At 28.9% G+C, this 20,188-nt stretch overlaps 1 protein-coding gene and 2 pseudogenes across 2 annotated transcripts in view; 1 reads left to right on the forward strand and 2 right to left on the reverse strand.

The window, feature by feature from the left end:
• The window catches only part of LOC149059276 (uncharacterized), a 282,105-nt pseudogene that overhangs the window by 144,354 nt on the left and 117,563 nt on the right, over positions 1 to 20,188 (reverse strand). Inside the window, exons 6-7 of the transcript XR_016190914.1 lie at positions 9,511 to 9,537; positions 3,051 to 3,074 (exon numbers count right to left, since the gene is read on the reverse strand). The product of XR_016190914.1 is annotated as an uncharacterized LOC149059276 (transcript). The remainder of the gene's footprint in view (positions 1 to 3,050; positions 3,075 to 9,510; positions 9,538 to 20,188) is intronic.
• On the forward strand, positions 7,777 to 9,399 carry LOC149059288 (uncharacterized). The gene is made up of 3 exons (XM_089218079.1): positions 7,777 to 7,933; positions 8,453 to 8,603; positions 8,667 to 9,399. Exons 1-3 carry the CDS (start codon positions 7,777 to 7,779, stop codon positions 9,346 to 9,348), a joined length of 990 nt encoding a protein of 329 aa, XP_089074205.1. The 3' UTR covers positions 9,349 to 9,399.
• On the reverse strand, positions 9,547 to 11,155 carry LOC149059289 (uncharacterized; annotated as a pseudogene).

Here is a 20,188-nt window from a genome sequence, read left to right on the forward strand (position 1 = left end):
TAACAGTTCGCGGTATTATGATTTTTTTATTGTGGTGGTTGAAAATACAACCGCCAGAAAATGATCAACATGAAAATCAAAATAGCGGGGTGGTGAGGAGCGTGTGTCGTTCAGTGTCGGTCAGACAACTCACTCTGCTGTCGACCGGTTCGGAGTCTCGGCGGATCGACCGTTCCAGGCGCGCTCATCGCGTGTCGGTGTCGTCCGTCGTCGATTGGCGGTTGAAAAGAGAAGTAATTGCGCGGTTTGCCGCGCAAAGGCCGTTTGAATTCAAACGGCTATTACGGGGGCCCGCGTCAATTTTAAGTGTTTTATATTTTTTATTTTTTGATATAATGTAATAGTTGATTTATCAACTTTCTTTTTTATTATTAGCCGGTGTCCTGAATAGCAGAATAAGTAGGTATTAATAAAAATTAAAAATTAAAGAATTGACTGTTAGGTGGTACGAAGTAATAATGTATGTAGCTTTAAATGCACATTTTTAAGTATGATTATAGATATAGATATAGATATTTTTTTTTTATATATAGACACACATTAATGCACAACAAAGAGTCGTATATGACAAAATAACAAAGTGAACCAATGAACCATAATAAGAGATAGGATTTTTAACGGGCTACGAAGTGCACGGTTCAACTAGTTTAGTTTACCTATAATGAGTTCCTTAATTGTATAATTTAATTGTTATTTCAACGCTATTCTTATAGTACCTTTTTAAAAAAAAGATGTTCGTTATTTAATTACAAAATTGATTTGTTAATTTTACCTAAGATATTTTTTTCAGTGTAGGTGGAAAAGTGTTGAGTGTGTATAACACACAATTAATGGTGCAACGAACGTTACAGTATGCTTATTTTTGTGTACATATATAAAATTAAAAAAAAAAAATTTATTTGCTTGAAACATTTTAATTTTTATTAGTTACTATAATGTAAAAAAAATAATATATATTATAAAATACTTGAGTTCACCATTAGAAATAATGTACTGAATTTATTGCAGATACACCATTAACATTATTATAATTTACGTGTGTGCTCGTCAAGTGATTCGAGTCCGGACGAAGAAAGACATCGGGAATTCGGACAAAACTACATGACTCTATTTTGTTTAGGAATTACCTGAGTACAAAAAACAAAAGTAATGATTGTGGTATTAGAGACCATCGACCATGGCATACATGAGGACATGAGTTCACCACAGTCAGTGTGCAAGTTGAATATTATCAGGGCTGCAAGTATATAGGGTATAAATAAAAAGTGATAAAAGTGACTTAATAATAAAATTCAGTGACAAAAGTGACTTATTATTTGTATTTAATAATGCATTAAACAAATATAACTCAACATTTTAAACTTTTTAATGTATAACCATTAATATTATTAAGTAGTAACATATATTATAATGGGTAATCATAATAATGGTTCCACGTCATTTGGTCGCGGTAAAATGAGCGTGCGTCAAGGGAGCGAGGTCATTTGGTCGCGAGCAATTTATTCGCGTTAGCAAAAATAGCGCATATAATAAGAGCGCAAAGGCAATTAAAAAATACAATTTTTATAAAATCTAGTCAAAAAATCAAAGTTAACATAAAAATACAATTTTAATAAAACCTAGTCGAAAAATCGAAGTATATTATATTTGTAGTTGGAAATTTGCAGCAATGCCTTTTAAATATTCGTCAACAGGTTTAATTTCAAATTGCAATACCAAATTTTGAATACGTAGAGCTGAATCTTCATATTATCTTTTTTTTGGAACTGAATATCCAGCAATTGCTTGTTCAACTTTGAATTGATTTAAATTATCTTCTTTTTTCAATGCGTTAATAAATGTCCATATGGACGGGTGGACTGCATTCAACATAGAATTAAAACCGTTATGCCAACCTTCTATTGCATTGTTTGTGCGTGGAATGTCTTTTTGGATTAATTCATAACAATTCCAAATACTAATATTAAATAATGCAGGTTTTCTATGACCTCTCCTGTTTAGTCTACCGATGTATGTATCTTCAAAATAATCTAGGAGTTCAGTTAATGAGTTTTTATTTTTTTCGTAAAACTCTGTATTAATTAAATGATTCAAAACAATCAATAACTTTATTTTTCGGGACATAAGCTAATGCCAATAATTTACGTAAACATAATGAAAATTCTGGATCTTCTGAATATTTTTTTTTGAAGTTCCAAACTTTTAATATGACACCAAAAAGATTGGCCCAAGTGAAAAAAACAACGCTTAATTTGAGTTTCAGGGTAAATGTGTACTATAGCATTCATGGCAGCCTTTTCAAAATCTAACATAAAAATTTTTGGATTAAGATTAGATTTAATCGAATTTAATGCCACAATCATTCGGCGATATGTATCTTCAGATTTATCGGACAAAAGAACGTAAACTAATGATATCACATTTGCATCTATAATACTATGTATCGTGTAAAGTTGAGTAAACAATTTTGGAGCGCATGAAAATGTACCATCGGCAATCCAATAATAACTATTATGTAATAATTCCAAATTTCTTAACGTTGAAAACAATAAAATTCGTTAATTATTAACATTTTCCTCAAAACTATCGTATAATAAAAATGGATCACCACTTACAGATTTTTTTATACACATCTGGAATACTTAGATCAGTTAATGTTGCTGGATTTGGTGGTGCTGAACTAATTTGTTTTCTTGTATGTATACTCTGTTCCAAAAGAGAACGGTCACTCCGGCCGACCAGTTTTCATCAGTCGCTGCGCATCTCCCACCAATGACTCGAAGATGGGCGGTGTTTATGCCCGATCCAGTGTGCATGCGTTCATGCGTGCACTACCGCGGTGTCCCTGCGGGTACGTGTGTCGCGCGTAAACCTCTGCGAGTTCCCTGCGCGTGCGTAGTTATATCACAGAATAGATAAAATCAGAAAGGACACTCGATGCCAAGAACGTTTTGCATGGAGTGGGGACGGAGGCCGCTATCTTCTTATTTATGCTGTTTTGTTAGGTTATGAAATTAAGTTGTTATGAACACTATGAGATATTGTGTAACTCGTGTATGTTTACCTTTCGCTGACTCCCTATTTTACAAATATACAATTTTACATATTATTCTTTGCTAATTCTTAAAAAAATTGTGATTTGTATTGATATTTTTGTTTTTGTCAATTGTTTATAATAGTTGTTGTGATTGGTCAATTTTAATTTTCACTTTTTTCTATTTATTATTATTGTTCCAATTAATTAATTATACTAATGAAGTATTGTTTTAAAAACAAAAGTTTTTGATCACAATAAATAAACAAAATTGAAAAATAGATATACTATATTTGAATTAAATTGTATTGTAATTGAATAATATACTTACCTATAGGTACTATTTATTATTTAATTAAAAATAAGCCAAAATTCCAAAAAGTATGAAGTAAGTCTATGGCCAAAAGTTGGACTTTAAGATTTTTAACTTTAACCGTATCATTTTGTGATTTTATTTTTCATTGTATGGACACACTGATTTATAAATAAGAATATGGCCGCCACGTTTTTGTGTGATAAGTATGATTACTGTGTTATATTTTTTAAGTGTCCACCCCCTGGTTATATCGTTAAAAAACTAAGGGAAAAACACCCCTATTTTTTTATTCCATGGTTTTTTCATGGTTATGTGTCGGAGCCAGGACGCGCTAGCACATGGAAATTGCGTTTTGTGAGCTGTCTAACCTCTACGAAGTACGATCTACTTTTTTACCTCTACGACTGTGCACAGTGTTTTCTGTTTTTTTTTTTCATTTATTTTTCAAATAATGGAAGGCATTCAATCTCCACAAAAAAGGAATCGTAAAGGGAAGGTAAATATTCATTATTCAAATATATTTTAATAATAATAAGCGTATTACTGATTACTCTAGAATTTTTAGATTCCGAGTGAAACGATAAATGTATTGGTTTTACAGTGTTCAGGTTTTTTTTTTAATTTTAATTTTTTTTTTTTTTGTGTCCATGTACCTAAACAATAAAATATGAATATAAAATAGTTGAAATAAAACTTCGATTTTCAACTTTGGCAATATCTTGTTTGATAGGAGATTGCATTAAGAAAAAAATAAAAATAAGGAAAAACGGGAATTCTTACGTAAAATTGGTTTTTAACAAAAATCGATTTTGGTTAGGTGTAACTCTAAAACAAATGACCGCAGATATATGAAATATTCAATGGTTGTTTATATTAACATTTACTATACATACCTACATGATCAAATTTTCATAATATTTTGACTTCTTTTGAACTGTTTCTAATTTTTTGAGTTTTTTTATCTATACATGTCCTTAAAATTTGTCTATTAAAAAAGCTTGAAAATTTAATACAAGGCTCCTGATATACAGGGTGATCCATCTAAGTGGGTACACTAATTATCTTGAAAAGTATTAACATTTATAAAATTTTTTTTTAAACTTTTAGGTTTATGTTTTCTTAAAACAGTATAATATTTAAATATTTTTCACCCTTATATTTTTTGGTGAAACCATTATCAACTTTTGATTTTCGAATGGTAACATATGATTAAAATATTATGAATTAATAAAACCAATTTTTTCGTGAATTTACGTGTTCAAATTTTAAAATTTCGTTGATTGGTTTGTGAGATACAACACCTCGAAGTATTGGTAGATTTTACTATTTTTCGAATAACTGTAAAGACCAGGAGCTAACGATAAATTCTTTATTCGATATCGCCCTGAATCGAAGATAACAAAATAAATCCAATTAGTCTATATCTATTAGTCTAATCGTAATCTTTAACTAATTGTTATTTATTTTATTACCTTGTATTTAGCGCCATAAAAAAATGTATCATTAGCTTCTGGTCTTTACAGTTATTCGAAAAATAGTAAAAACCACCAATACTTTGAGAAGTTGTATCTCACAAACCAATCAACGAAATTTGAAAATGTTAACACATAAATTCGCAAAAAAATTGGTTTTATTAATTCATGATATTTTAATTATGTGTTAGGTATACTATTTGAAAATAAAAAGTTGATAGTGGTTTCACCAATAAATATAAGCAGAGCAATACCCACTATCCCACTTTTTTTATGATTATTGTATGTGGAATAAATAAGAAACGTATTTGAATTTTCATATTTTAGACATGAATATAAAAATTTTATGAATTTTTAACATAAGATAACTGCTATTTTTGCGATTTTAATGAATTCCTAACACAAAATAAATTGCAAATTTTCGTTATTTTTACGTGTTTTGTCAATATTCGAACTTTCTATGCTTATTAAAAAAATTGTGACTATGTTTTTAATATTTTTTAAATACTAATGCGACAATATATTTTAAGCTTCTTTACCCAACGAATAAAATGTTATTGTTATTCATAAAAAAAAACTAAAAAATATTGAAAATCTCAAATGTATATAAATAACTTAAAAATATTCGAAATATTTTGAAAATTGTATCATGTATAGAAAATGCCAGTATAAACATTCAGTTAAAATTTCATGTTTCTATACGGTAATTTGTTTTAGAGTTACACCAATATCTAAAATCGATTTATTGCTTGCATATTTTTATTATGTTTTATTAATTTTAAAATAAATAAAATTTTAGGTACTATTAGTTAACCAATTTTTATAATTTCAGTTTGTGTCGTCTGACCAAAAAAAAAATGATCATTAATGCATACAAACACCATCTTACTCGAAACCCTGAGGCTAAAATGGTTCACCTTAAAAAAGAGTTGTCAGAAGAACTGGGAATTGGCGTTGGAACTATTTATCAAACGGTCAAGAGTACAAACGGTCCAAATCAATTTCATCTCCTAACAGAACTAAAACATTTCAAAACTTGAAGGATAAGGTGGATGATTTTGATAAATATGCAATACGACGGAAGGTACATCGATTTTGGAACGACCGTGAGTTCCCGACGTTAGACAAAATATTTCAAGTTGTTAATGAAGACGATGACCTACCCTCTTTCTCTCGTACCTCAATGTATAGATTATTAAAATCTATGGGATTTGAGTACGCGAAGCAAGGTCGTAATAGTGTTTTAACTGTGGCTACCGATGACTCGGACTCAGATAACGACGTCAGACCTCTTTCAGACGAGTAAATAAATTTGTAAACTATGTATTATTATTTTTTTACAATAATTAATATCATATTTTTATTATTATTTTTTTACTATGATTAATATTATATTTTTATTGTTATTTTTTACTATGATTGTTGTGATTGTATTATTTTTTTTTTTTATATGTTTATATTATATTTGTACGATTATAATTATTAATTGACTATTACCTACATCATGTTTGTGTTATTATGATCTTTCATTAATCTTATTACTTTTGTCTAAAATATGAGTGTTAAGATTTAATGAAAAATGTTCTTTGACAAAAATTGCTAAGTGATAGATCTACAGTGTTGTAAAGTATTTGAATAAATGTATTTAAATACTGTCTTGGGCGTATTTGTATTTGAAAATAAAATAATTTTGAAAAATTCAAACACGAATTATTCGTCAGTTGTCACATTTTTTATTTATTTTTTAAAGTTATAGTATTTTATTTATAATATTTATTCGTTCATAAATGTTTGGAATCCAACTTAAATTAATTAAATAAATTATATTAATTAGCGAACTGATTAGTAGAATAGTAAAATAAAAAAAGTATTTAAAAACATTCCTAGTATTTGTATTTTAACTAATTTTTCTTAAAAGTTACGACGCAATCGCGGTATGCGGGTATAGCACATTAGTCGCATTACTAATACGGTGATTACTAATTACCAGGGTTGGGATTTTATAGCATTTGCATATTTCTTATGAGATGCTTAAAAAATAGCAGAGTAAGCTAAAAATGTGTTTCATGATACAGAGAACTCAAATTAAAAATTTTATTTCGCTTTTTTTTGCATATTTTACGATTTTTTAGTTTTTACTGCTTTTTTTGGGTTTTTTGAGATTTTTTTGCATTTTTACCTGTTTTTGAATCAAAATCTGTCAAAATGTTATGAAATTATATTTTAGTAAACATGTTTTTAGATTTTTCTCAATTGAATTATCAAATAAATTGTAAATGTACCTATAGATTAAGTAAATAGGCCGATTACTATGATGCAATGCCGTACAGCGTTAATATATAGGTATAATATAATACTACGATAATTTAGTTTTAGGTATTTGGTTCTAATTTTTGTTATCTGCTAATTTTGTTGGGTTTTTTTTTTGTCGATTTCTACTGCGATTATTAATCGCCGATTATCAACGTTGTATTATAGACTATAGTCAATTCATTTTATATAGGTACCTAGTTGTCTCGTGTGCCTGTAGTCAGTACCTACTCACGTGTTACATTTTTAGCGCATATTTAGCGATAATTAACTTAAGTAACTACCTATAATAACTTCAAATTTGTAAGTGATTAATTAATAAATTTCCATTTTTTTTGCATATTTTGTTGTTTTTATTGCATATTTTTAGCGCATATTTAGCGATAGTTAAGGTCATATTATAGCGCATATTTATGCAATTTTAAGTGCTATAAAATCCCAACCCTGCTAATTACAATAGCAGTCGTGCGTACCGCTAAAGGTACGGTTTCCTAGACGCGACGGTCTCTCTCCCACTGTTTATATGTATTTTATATTGACTGGTTTCCCAAACGCGACCGTCGCGCTGCGACCAACTTTTTTCGGCGCGACCAGCGACAGCACCGGTCTGAAAGCAGTGTATCGCGACCGTCGCCTGCGACAATATGGCAAAATTAACTTTTTCTGCCGAAGAAGAAGAAAAATTAATTGAAGTGATTCAAAAAAATTCTGTTATTTACGATCTTGCGCATCCAAAATATAAAAACACAATTTACAAGGATGAAATTTGGATTGATATCGCCAACACAATAGGAAAATCTGGTAAGTATAAAATAAAATATTGTTGAAATAATTAAATAATTTAGCACATTAGACAAACAATTTTAGATATATGTTCTTGTAGCAAATTTGTTGGGGAGTAACTCTACCATTGATTAAATATACATATATTACGTATATTTAATCAATGACTAAACTACAAACATTATGATTATTCATTATAATTTCCAATATATTTAAAAAAAACGTGTGGACAATATTGTATTATTTTATAATCATATATTACACAATTCTTTGATTGGTTTATTTTTGATATTGTCAGATAAAAATAATAATAATATCTATTAATACACATTAAATTTGACGTATTATTATACATTGTATTGGGAATAACACAAAAATATTTGCACAGACCTAATAATATATTATATAATATTATTATTATATTATTAGGTCTATGAATATTTAACAAAAGCTATACAACTAAGTGTCACAAAAGTACAGATACTGAGTGTTTTAAATTCTATTTTATAAATACACGATACATGTATTATTTTTCAGTCGAAGATTGTAAAAAAAAGTGGAAATACATACGGGATACCCACAATCGCTGTAAAAGAAAATTATGTACTGGATCTGCAAGCTCAGCAAAAAAACATTGGCCTTTGGCAGACCGTGTGTCATTTTTAAACTCTGTCGAAAATGAACGAAGGTACCTATATAAAAATAAATTATTTGTTTGAAAATTAAATATTTATAAATAATTTGTTTATAGTTCTGAGAGCAACATGGGATCACATAGTGAAGAAGGAACTATTGACACTTTGAATATTGGCAGAGATTCGGTCATTTCACCAGTCCAAGATGAAGAATTGTCTGGGCCTTCATTTACAGAGGAACAAGTGGACCACCCTCTCCAAGATCGAAATTCTCCAGAACGTCTTTTTAAAAAAAAGCAAGCTCGTTTTAAAACAAGCAAACTACCAATGTTGTTATCAAAAAAGGCAGAAGAAAGAAATAAGACCATTAAAAAAATTGAAGAGCAGAACCAGCTTCTTTTAGATGCTGAAAATAAAAGAAATGAAGATGACGAAATTGATTTGTTTTTTAAAAGTGTAGCTTTAAGTGTTAAAAAATTACCCAGAATAGCTATAAAAGAAGCTAAATTCAGAGCATTAAATATGGTAAATGAACTTGAAGACAAATATGGTGATCATTCACATCAAACAATACCAGCTTTCTACCCAATTCAACCAAATTATAACCTTGAGTTTTCTAATTCTGGTACGCCGTCACCTGCAATATCATACTCGATGACAGATACTCAAAGTACACCGTCGCCAGTATCATACAATATAATGCCACATACTCAAGTCACGCCCTCCGCTTCACCTGACTTATTTCAAACATCAATTGCAAATACTTCTTCATTGTCATTAGCACCTTTCGACAACTAGATATAAGGTAAAAATAAGATACAAATAGTTTTAATTTAAACTATGTATTTAAAAAGCACATAAGCATAATACTTTTTTTTATTTAATGAATTTAGTTCTTACAAAAAATATGTCGAGTAGACTATAACAATTTTAAAAAATACATGTTAAAGTAATTAATACATTTTTCATGTAATATTTATTTGATACCTAGTAAAATACAAAGGACAATTTTTTTATCAAACAGTATTTAAATATTATTTTTCACTAAAAATATGTAAACATCTACCAGTTTAATGCACCTTCGTTGTTGAAAAAATGTTTAAATTGATCTCTCACCTTGAATCCTTCCATGTTAAAAAATCCACCTCCTGCACTGATTTCCAACATATTGTTGGTTGGTGCAGTTTGTTCACAGTCGTATTCATAAAATGGTTTATTATTTTTTTCCAAGTATCCGTCTCTCAGCATATTATGTAAACAACATGACACCCATATTAAATTATCACATGTTGTAGTTTGAACATTTATAGGCTGATAAAAAACTCGAAACACTTGACTTAACAACCCAAACGCATTTTCGGTGACACGCCTTGCTCGGCTTAGTCTATAATTAAATGTTTTTTTTGATACATCTTCTCTACTTGATTTTTTAGAATATGGTTTCATTATATGAGTGTGTAAACGAAACGCTTCGTCACCTACAATTACGTGTGGAACTACAATATTAGAACCGGGGAGAAAGCTTTCTTCTGGAAATCCAAATGATCCGTTTAAAATTCGCTGCCCTATGTCAGATTTAAGGAAAATACTACTGTCTCCTTCCTTTCCGTAGGAACCGATATCAACAATCACAAATTTATAATTGGCATCAACCATCGCCAAAAGTACAATAGAAAAAAAATCTTTGTAATTGTAGTATAAAGATCCCGAATTCTGTAGACACCGTATACGTATATGTTTACCATCAATACCAAGTATACAGTTAGGAAAGTTCCATTTATAACAAAATTCTTCAGCCTTTTTTTTAAAATCAATTTGGCGTGAATTTGGCGTGGGTCTGGCAAAAAAATTGGAACTAGTTTATGTTTTAAAACTGTTAAAGTTTGCTTTACTATTATGCTAATATAGTCGTGACATATTCGAAAACCAAATGACAGCGATCGAAATGATTCTCCAGTAGCCATATACCTATAAAAAGTGAATGATATTGATACATATATTTATTTTAAATTATTTTATTACGGTATTTAGTAAAACCATTACAATTTACAACAAACAATGAGCACGTCTTTATCAAATATTTATATACGGTAAAATTGTATAACCACAAAAACTTAATGTCTAATATATAACATTATGTATAACTTTATAAGTTAGGTAACTAATGATGATTGATACAAATACGTATGACAAGTTTATATTATACTAGTAGCTCACCTTAAAGTAACTGCCAATTTTTCTGAAGCTGTAATTGGTTCTTTCACTCGATTGTATGGTTCTTTCGATAATTCTACCTCAACAAGTGATAACAAGTAATCGAATTGTATTTTGTTAACACGGAAAAACTCGCGAAATTTCGTTTGGTCATTCGACAAATGTCTATTTATTAAAATTTCAAAGAATCCCTCTGTTTTTCTATTGATAAATAAGTCATTCACTTTTTGTCTCTTTTTATAACGTGTAATTAATAATTCATCATCTTCTTCTTCTTCTTCAAGTAAGAGTAATATAATTTTATTATTATTAGTTATTATATTAGTGATACTCATATTGCAACTAAAAAATAATAAAACACAAAATACGTCTTCACGGCGAGAACACTGAGACGATACAAAATATAATGTAGACTAATTGTTGGTCTCGGCGACCAGTCGCGCCTGGGAAACCAGCACGCACCAACGACAGGTCGTAGCGACCGATCGCGGCGACCTGTCGCCGAGACCGGTCGCGTCTAGGAAACCGTACCTTAATCGTACAGGTTCGTCAATGTCTTCGAGTATCGTCGGCTAGCAAGGAGGGGGAAATTTGGCCTCAGCACTGCCGCAGCTGTCAGTCGTATGCGCAAAAGTGACCGTTCTCTTTTGGAACAGAGTATAGACATGTAGTACTATTCGTTTTAATTGGTTGATTGGTGGTAGTTGACTAGCAATATTTATATCAGTCTAAATAGTTTAAAAAAATAATATTTGCATTTTTATCAATATTTTTTTTACATTATTTTAGGTATTTAAAATTCAATACATAGTTTGTATACATACTTTAGCTGTAACTACTCCAATAACAGCATGTGTAGTTAGTTGTGACGTTTTAGCGACTTCTTTTACTTCATTGATAAATTCTTTACATTCCTTTAAGTTTTGTGATATCTGGTACATGGGTATTATGATCAATGTATTTAATGACACTTTCACCTTTGGTGTGAACACGACCACGACAACTTAATTTCTTGTAGTCATTAAATTGCCATATAATTTTTTCATTAATAGTCTTTTCTTTTCGATGAATAAACTGATTGTGTACTAATAAATTTTCACCTTTTTGGCTTAACACATACATCAACACCATGGCGTATAATATTAATTAAATAATTAATAAAATTAAATAAAATAAATTTAATAATTTATAATACATTTATCAGTTTATCGCACATGTGTAAATTTCAAACGGCACAAGCGAACTGATTAACCAACGCTATTTATGTATCGCGATTAAATTGTTCCTGACCAAATGACCTCGCTCTTATAATGCGCGCTCCTTTTACCGCGACACCCATAATAATAAACAAAACAATAATACTTATCATTAAATAATATATAATAACATCATACTTTAATTATTCCTTATTTTTTCAAAATTAGATAGTAATAATGATTTTTTTTTCGATTTCCTTTTGAATAGCATCAGCCTGTTTTTTTTATTTCTTCTTCTTTTCTTACTTAGTTCACACCTTCTAACATTGCATGTGCTAATTCAACTTCCTCAAGATTTTTGTTCTCTAACGTTATTTTTAACCGTTTATTTGCTTCATAAAATAACTTATTTGCAGCTTCTCGCTTTAAAGATTTCTCTTCTCTTTTTTTTCAAATTGTTTTTATTGATTTCAATTAATTTTTGTTCATTTGATAATTCTTTTTGGATTTTAGCTACTGCTATTTTTTCAATTTTTTTTCTGCTTTAAATTTTTCATTCTGCATTTTAATCTCTTCTAGTTCATTTAAATAATCTTGATAATGTCTGTATGCTCCCCTTTCCATTGTAATCAATTCTTTGGTAATTAAAACCAAATGTGGTTTATTGTTTTAATGCATTAATGTATCTTTTACTGTCAATAAAGAATTTAAAGTTCTTTCAGAGATTGTGGCTCGATCTTCAGTAAGTATTCGACCAGAAAAAGAAAAACTTCTCTCTACGTCAGCAGTCCCATGTATTAACGAGAGAGCAGCTTTAATCACTTTCACAACATTTGGATATTTTTCTTCTTTAGCAATGGATTTTTTATCAAAATATTGTTGCCAGTATAAATCAATTCGGTAGTCAGCAGATCCTTTAGTATCTTTTTCAAGTTGTAGTAATCTCCATTCGTCAAGTAATAAATCTGTATCTATATTTATGGGCAATTGTCTAGCAAGTTTTATTATATCATTACAACTTTGGTCTGAGCACCTTTCAGAAGGATGTATGCAACGTAAATTTTCAAAATAGGTTTAGTTAATGACGATGCATTAAGTATGTGTTTAGAAGCTGCAATATAGTGTCCTTGAATATTTTTTTTTTTTAAAGTAAAATATCTTTTTCACTATTTTTTTTTTCTTTTAATTAATTTTGTATTTCATCATTAACATCTATATTTTTAACAGGCAGAAGTTTTTCTTTTGTAAAAATATCATCAATATTAATATCAGAAAATGATTTTGGTATTTCATTTAATTTACAAATTTTTCCCAATAATGTTTTAATAAAATCACACAATTCACTATACATGATATGAACTAAAGGTTCTTCTTTTTGCATATGACCTGTAAACTTGGTAAACACTTTTGCACTAGAGCAAACAAATAAAACCTCACATTTTATTGTAGGTATAATTAATAAACTTCTAATTTTTTGGTAACTCCTGGTACTTAAAATAGCTTGTTTTTCTTTTGGTATAAACGTTAAAAAATATTTTTCAATTCCTTTCCAGTATTGTAATAGTCTTTCAGCTGCATTTTGTAATGTTAACCATCTAGAAGTGACATGTTTGATAATTGTAGGTAGTTCAAGATCGTAGGTTAGGTTTAAGATGCTTACAAATTCCTCCCAATGGGATGGAAATCAATCAAAATAATGATAAATTAACAAAATCAAATCTGATGCATCTTCTCCAAATTTACTTAAACCTTTTAAATATGCATTGTGTACTATATGTATATTGCATGTACTCAATTAAACTTTTTTCCCTACAAAGTAATAGTTGCTTGTTTGTTTTTCTATAAACTGCTTTATTAACATTAGGACCATCTGATCCAAGCATCAAAATATTTGACAGTGGTAAATGTGAGTTATCAAGAGCTAGAACTAATTTTTCGAAAAAAATTATTGCTGTTGCTTTACCAATAAAAAATGTTTTCAAATATTGGGAAACTATTTTTCCTATTTCTTTGGAATAATAACGTATTAATACTCACAGTTCTTTTTTGCCTTTAGAGTTAGTAGTTTCATCATAAATAAGACTATAATAAACACCATTTAAATCTTTAATAAGTTGACTTTTAAAAAAAGACCCCAAAGCATCTGTTATAAGATATATTAATTTCTCTCTACTTAACGAAAACCCTTTAGGTAAAGAATCGAGAAACATTGTTTTAAATACATCAACTATGTCATTACAAGAAGCAAACGAGTAGTTACTAGCTACACATTTAAGTGCCCAAACGATTTCGGCAACCACAGCTCTGTCACTGATATTATACAAATGTAAACTTGAATATAATGTATCTGAATTAGTAGAAGTGGATGAAATTTGTTGCGAACTTACAGAAGTTAATCGTAGTTGTTTCGGATTTTATTTATCTTTACACTGCTGTTTATGTTTTAACGTTGAAGCATGCTGAGTTAAACCCTGGAATCCTTTTAGCGAAATACGTAGCACTGCACACAAAACAAAATACGCCATTGTCAAGCCGCTTAGCCCATTCTTTTACTTTTTAAAACCTTGGCCATCCTCTTTTTCAAACCAAACGCACTTAATTTGCATTTACCCATTTTTTCAACAAAAAAACCATTTAAACATTAAAAATGTAAAACTAAACAATATTATTAATAATAATAATAATAATAATATTAATAATATAACTAATATAGGAACCATACTGTTTTATTTTGATTTTTAGTTAATAATTAACTAAAAATCATAATGAATAATTTTGAATTTCAATTTACGGTTACTGGTTATAGGAATGTTAGGATAAACTGATAAAGTGATAAACAATAAGAAAGAAAGTCCACGGAAATTAACAGTGTGACCACAAAAGAAACATTTAAATTTTAAACTACATATTTTTAAGAATATTGAAATACAATTTTTAAAATCTCATATTTGCTTGTCAATGATTCAATTAAAAAATTTAATTAAATTTCTAGAAAAAGTGATAAAAGTGAGGAATTTCTATAATTAGTGACAAAAAGTGTAAAAAGTGATCTACTTGCAGCCCTGTCTTATGTTAAATAAAATATTTATTATCCCACTATAACTATATGAACCCCAGAAAAATAATGTACGATTGGTACGTGTTCGACAATAATGACGCATTTATATACTCAACTAATCTTTTCGGTTGTTATAACACTGCCAATTGTTTTGAATACTGCTCTCAAACTGTCGTTTTCTGATTTCAGGAAACCCTTGAACGAAATAGCGTCGTTAAGTTTCGTCTGGATTTCCGATATTTTTTCTTCGTCCGGATTCGGGATGACTAACATCTTCCTAGTGTATCTATATACATAAACAACATCGATATCAGTTATTATAATTATTTACAATATATGTAAATTTAAGACCATTGGATCTTTGGCGTAAATAATGGTAACAGATAAATCATGTGATTTTTAAAATTCATTGTTTACTCTGGGTTAGGAAAATTCATGATGGGACACTCTAGCTGATCCATAAAAATTTCGGTCAATTTGTCCAGGACGCCTTTCCGGTCCAAATATTCGCGGAAATCTCTGCGTCTAGTCATTAACCCGACCTGTGAACATCGAATCAGTTCAATATGAAGTTATAAAAAAAATATAGAAAAATCAGAGACTATAGATTTTTCTAAGAATGTCAACACCCATGGAAGATCAAAAAAAGCGCTATTTTCTTTGAAATAACTATGATGAAATGAAATATTTTATATAGTATTACATAAACTAAAAACAAGTTATTTCTTACTTCACTAGTGATTAAATTTCATATTCTTATACCTATACAGTGGATATAAAGGTGGATCAAAATATTCGTATTTCGAGAATTTTTTTTTTTAATTCGAAAGTCAAACAAAATCAAAATCAAATAAAAAGTTCGACATTTTATGATTAATTTGAATTTCAAAATAGTTCGAAATCCAAAAAAAATCCAACGTCTAACTTTCTAATCAAAATATTCCAGGTACTTATTGTTAAATATTAAATAATACATTTTATTATCTATATTATATATACCTTTGACCATATAAACTATTTAATAGACGTAGGTACTGTAAATTTATTGACGCCATCTGTCACTGTGTGACGTCACATTTGGGCAATACCGTCATATTCGTAATTCGTACACTCGTCGTATAGAATATAGCCAACGCTATTGCAATCTTTTGACGCTCATTATTTGAATGATATAATATTATTGACGTATTGTCTATTATAGTAATATTGTATAATATAGCAGTGGGCAGTGGCTATCCTGTTATCCCGATAAATAATTAATACCTAAATTAACTAACTTAGATAGGTACAACTGTCTGTTGCACTTCTCTTATAGGTATAATTGATTGTTTAATATTTAGTTATTACTTAAAATATAATTATTAAACTCTAATCTCTACATACATATGAACATAATATATTTATAATAGCTAATATAATTTCTAGGGTCTCACATTCAATAAAAGTTACGAAATACGTAGTACAATATCATACCATTAAACGACTATAAATATGATTTTATTCTTAAATACTATTTAGTTTTGAATTATGCACAAATAAGCTCTAATTTTTTTTACTATTCTCAGGTATTATCATATCATCCTCTGTAAAGTCACCAAAATGTTGATTTAGTTTTGTAAAAATAAACTTTTGATGTAGGTAACTAAAAAAATTTTCATTTATTAAAAAAAAAAATTATACCTACTCTAATGAAACATTGGTGTTTTTTGATATTATATTGTATTGTCTGTTTGTTGGCAGTTTTCTTGGTTTTTATTTTTATTCAAATGAGTAGGAAAAACAAATATTGAAGGTATTTTTCAATTTCTTCTGAGAACTCCAAGGACTAATATCATAGCAGTCATTGGTAAAATGCTTAGAACAAAGTTTAGATAGTTTGCTTGGTGTAAAATTATACCTTCACATAACATGGATACATTTTTTTTAATTCATCATCTTTTGGAAAACTTTAAATAAATAGCAGTAAAGTAGTTTATATTAAATTAAATTAAGAATAGTTGATAATTTTTTGGACTCGCCCGTGAAAGGAAACTTCTTTTGTATACCTTTGAGTACAATTAAATGCAGAACAAGATATGACCTGCCCTTTTTTTAAATAATAATATAATACTTAAAATCTACTTATATATATTATTATTTATTACCAATGAACCAATTTTAAATTATTTTTATTACTAATAGTGTTATAACTAGGAGCCGGAATTATATTCTTTTAAAATAGCCAAAATAAGATGCTAATATTCTCTAAAAAAGCTGAAAATATTCTTGCAATATTCTTTAAAAATCATAATAAAATATGCGAAAAATATGCTTTTTTATTAATTTATTCTCTTGAAATATAAATATTCATTTATTTATTTATTTATTTGAATATTTAGACGGGTGTACCCAGTTACAATTACAAACTTACGTCTAAAGCTTACAATAATATATTGAGATTACAGTTTCTGTGAGAAAAAATGTAAAAATAGTAAGATAGGTTAAATTATAATACATGAGTTTTGAACATTTATAGCCAAAATAATTCACAAGAAAATATTGAATAATATAAATAATATAAAAATATTTAATAATAAAAAAACTTAATGTAATGCAGAGGACATATATTGTAAAATTTAATTACCCAAAAAACTATTTAGGTAATAATTGAAAACATCTATTGACTTACAAGAAAAAAGATCAACACTTAAATGGTTTACAAATTGCATTATTCTATTTATAGGGGCATTTTGACCATAATTAGAACGCTGGAGTGGAACATAAAAAGTGTTCATCTGTCTAGTACTACGATGTGGAACATTGAAGTTTAAGGAAGAAAGCAATTCACGGCAATTAATATCCCCATTCGTTAGTTTATAAAGAAAGCATAAGTCTAATCTTTTCCTTCTATTTTCAAGCGTTTCTAGTCTCAAGTATGATAATAGTGGGCGATAAGATGAGTGAGGAATGCGTTTAATACCACATTTTAATTGTTTAATTCTTAAAAAAACGGTTTTGAATTGAAACGATAGCTTTTATAGCACCTGTTGAGTTTGGACACCACACAGTAGAACCATAGTCCAATACTGACCTGACAAAGGAACAGTAGAGAGATTTTAACGCTAGCTGATTGTTAAAGCCTTTACAGCTGCGATTTATGAAGCCTAAAATTGAGGCCCAAGCTTTATTTTGGATATAAATATAATGATCATTACATGAGACGGATGGGTCAAAATAAATTCCCAAATCTTTGAATAGAAAAACTCGATCAAGTAAGATGTTATTTAAACGATAATTATACGAAATTGGGTTACGAATTTTTAAAAGGTCATAATTTTACATTTATTAATGTTTAAAAATAAATTATTTAGACTACACCAATTAGTAAGACGATTCAGGTCATCCTGAAGCAACACGTTTGGAGATGAAACCATGCGATACATTTTCATATCATCTGCATAATGTAACGTATTAGAGTTTGTAAATTCGACATCATTAATGAATAAATTAAATAATAACGGAGCTAAATGTGATCCCTGTGGAACACCAGAGTTAATTTCAAATAATGACTTGAAATTTTTACATTTTACATATTGCTGCCTACCAGGTATAAAGGAAACTAACCAAGAGTGAAAAGGATCGCGTATACTTAGATTATATAACTTTGAACTAAGTACATTATGATCAACTTTATCAAACGCTATTGAGAAATCAGTAAATATGACATCAACCTGAAAACCAGATTTGAATGCTTGTAGGGCGTAATTTTGGAAAACTAATAAGTTGGTAGTGGTTAATTTACCTGGTATGAAGCCATGTTGAACATCAGCGATAATGTGCTTAAATAAAGGAAAACTTTTTTTATGTACAATAGTTTCAAACATTTTAGGAATAATGGAATTTATCGAAATAGGATGATAATTAGTAACTAAGCTAATATCACCCCCTTTAGAGATAGGCAGTACATAAGAAACTTTCCATTTATCAGGATAAACTCCGGATCTGAGTGACATATTGAATAAATATAACAAAGGAATATACAAAACAAATTTGCAGTTATTAAAGAAAACGTTTGAAATATTATGGGGACCTAGACTAGTAGTAGACTTTAAGCAATTTAATTCATTATAAATAACACTTGGCGTAATTACACAGGTATTTAAATCAACTTTTATTTTTTCATCTTTTGTAAATTTATCATCAACAGATATATTTGGCGTAGAATTTAAGTTTTGATATAGAGTGGAATAATAGTTTGCAAAGCAATCAACGACTTTATCTCTTCTAAAGACAGTTTGATTATTATGCAAGATAGTAGAATTAGATCGTCTGTTATTAATATATTTCCAAAACGTTTTTGGATCGGAATCAATAGAGCTTTGTGTTCTTTGAATAAATTTCATATAGTCGGATTTGTTTACAACTTTACACCACCGAGCACGTAAATTAGAGAACTGGTTATAATTTAAATTTGGAGGAGATTGTTTATATATTTTATGAGCTATTTTTTTTTTTTTTTAGAAAATTAAATGCTTTAGAGTATTGGAGAACCAGGGAGGGTAATAACGGTTAACATGAGAAATTTTTTTTTACAATTTTAATTTTTAAATTACCCGTGACTGAAAAATCGTTTTCGTCATATGTCATCAATGGAGACATACTTCCGTATCTTGGGGTGACGGTTGTAGCATCTCAACGTCAAAGGCATCGATGTTATTCTAAAATAATAAACTAATCATATCATCAACTGTGTAAATGAGTATGTTAAATTGTCTTACTTTTACCGAGTTATTCAGCTTTTCCAACCATTTGATTGCAAGTTGTTCAGTTGCGAGTAATTTTATCTGGTTTATAAAGCATTGTTTGTTCTTCGGTATGTGCTTTGTGATTAATTCAGTATGAATTCCTTTGGTTATTTAAATTACTTCTTCGAGTGTCGCTGATTTATTAACATTAAAATCGGTTTAAGGTAGTCGGTTATTTGATCGAGTTGATTTAAAATAATAGGTAGTACGATTATACTGGTGCTTGCATTCAATATGGTGGACTGTTTTTTGGGCGGCCGAGGTGTCCATTCTGATTTCATATATTTTATGTATATATACTACTAACACCACATGTGGTTAATTTGCGTTAACTTTGTAACGGAGCAGCCGTCACCACATAAAACGGCCCTTCTCAGGGCCAACAC

This window comes from Diuraphis noxia, unplaced genomic scaffold (assembly GCF_037042655.1).
Source record: "Diuraphis noxia isolate RWA-SAM2 unplaced genomic scaffold, SU_Dnox_SAM2 contig0001, whole genome shotgun sequence".
Lineage (NCBI taxonomy): Eukaryota > Metazoa > Arthropoda > Insecta > Hemiptera > Aphididae > Diuraphis > Diuraphis noxia.

Coding starts and splice junctions, on each gene's coding strand:
- LOC149059288 (XM_089218079.1), top strand. CDS start 7,777: ATGGCAAAATTAACTTTTTCTGCCGAAGAAGAAGAAAAATTAATTGAA. Junction 7,934..8,452: donor CAACACAATAGGAAAATCTG/GTAAGTATAAAA, acceptor ATTATTTTTCAG/TCGAAGATTGTAAAAAAAAG. Junction 8,604..8,666: donor TCTGTCGAAAATGAACGAAG/GTACCTATATAA, acceptor ATTTGTTTATAG/TTCTGAGAGCAACATGGGAT.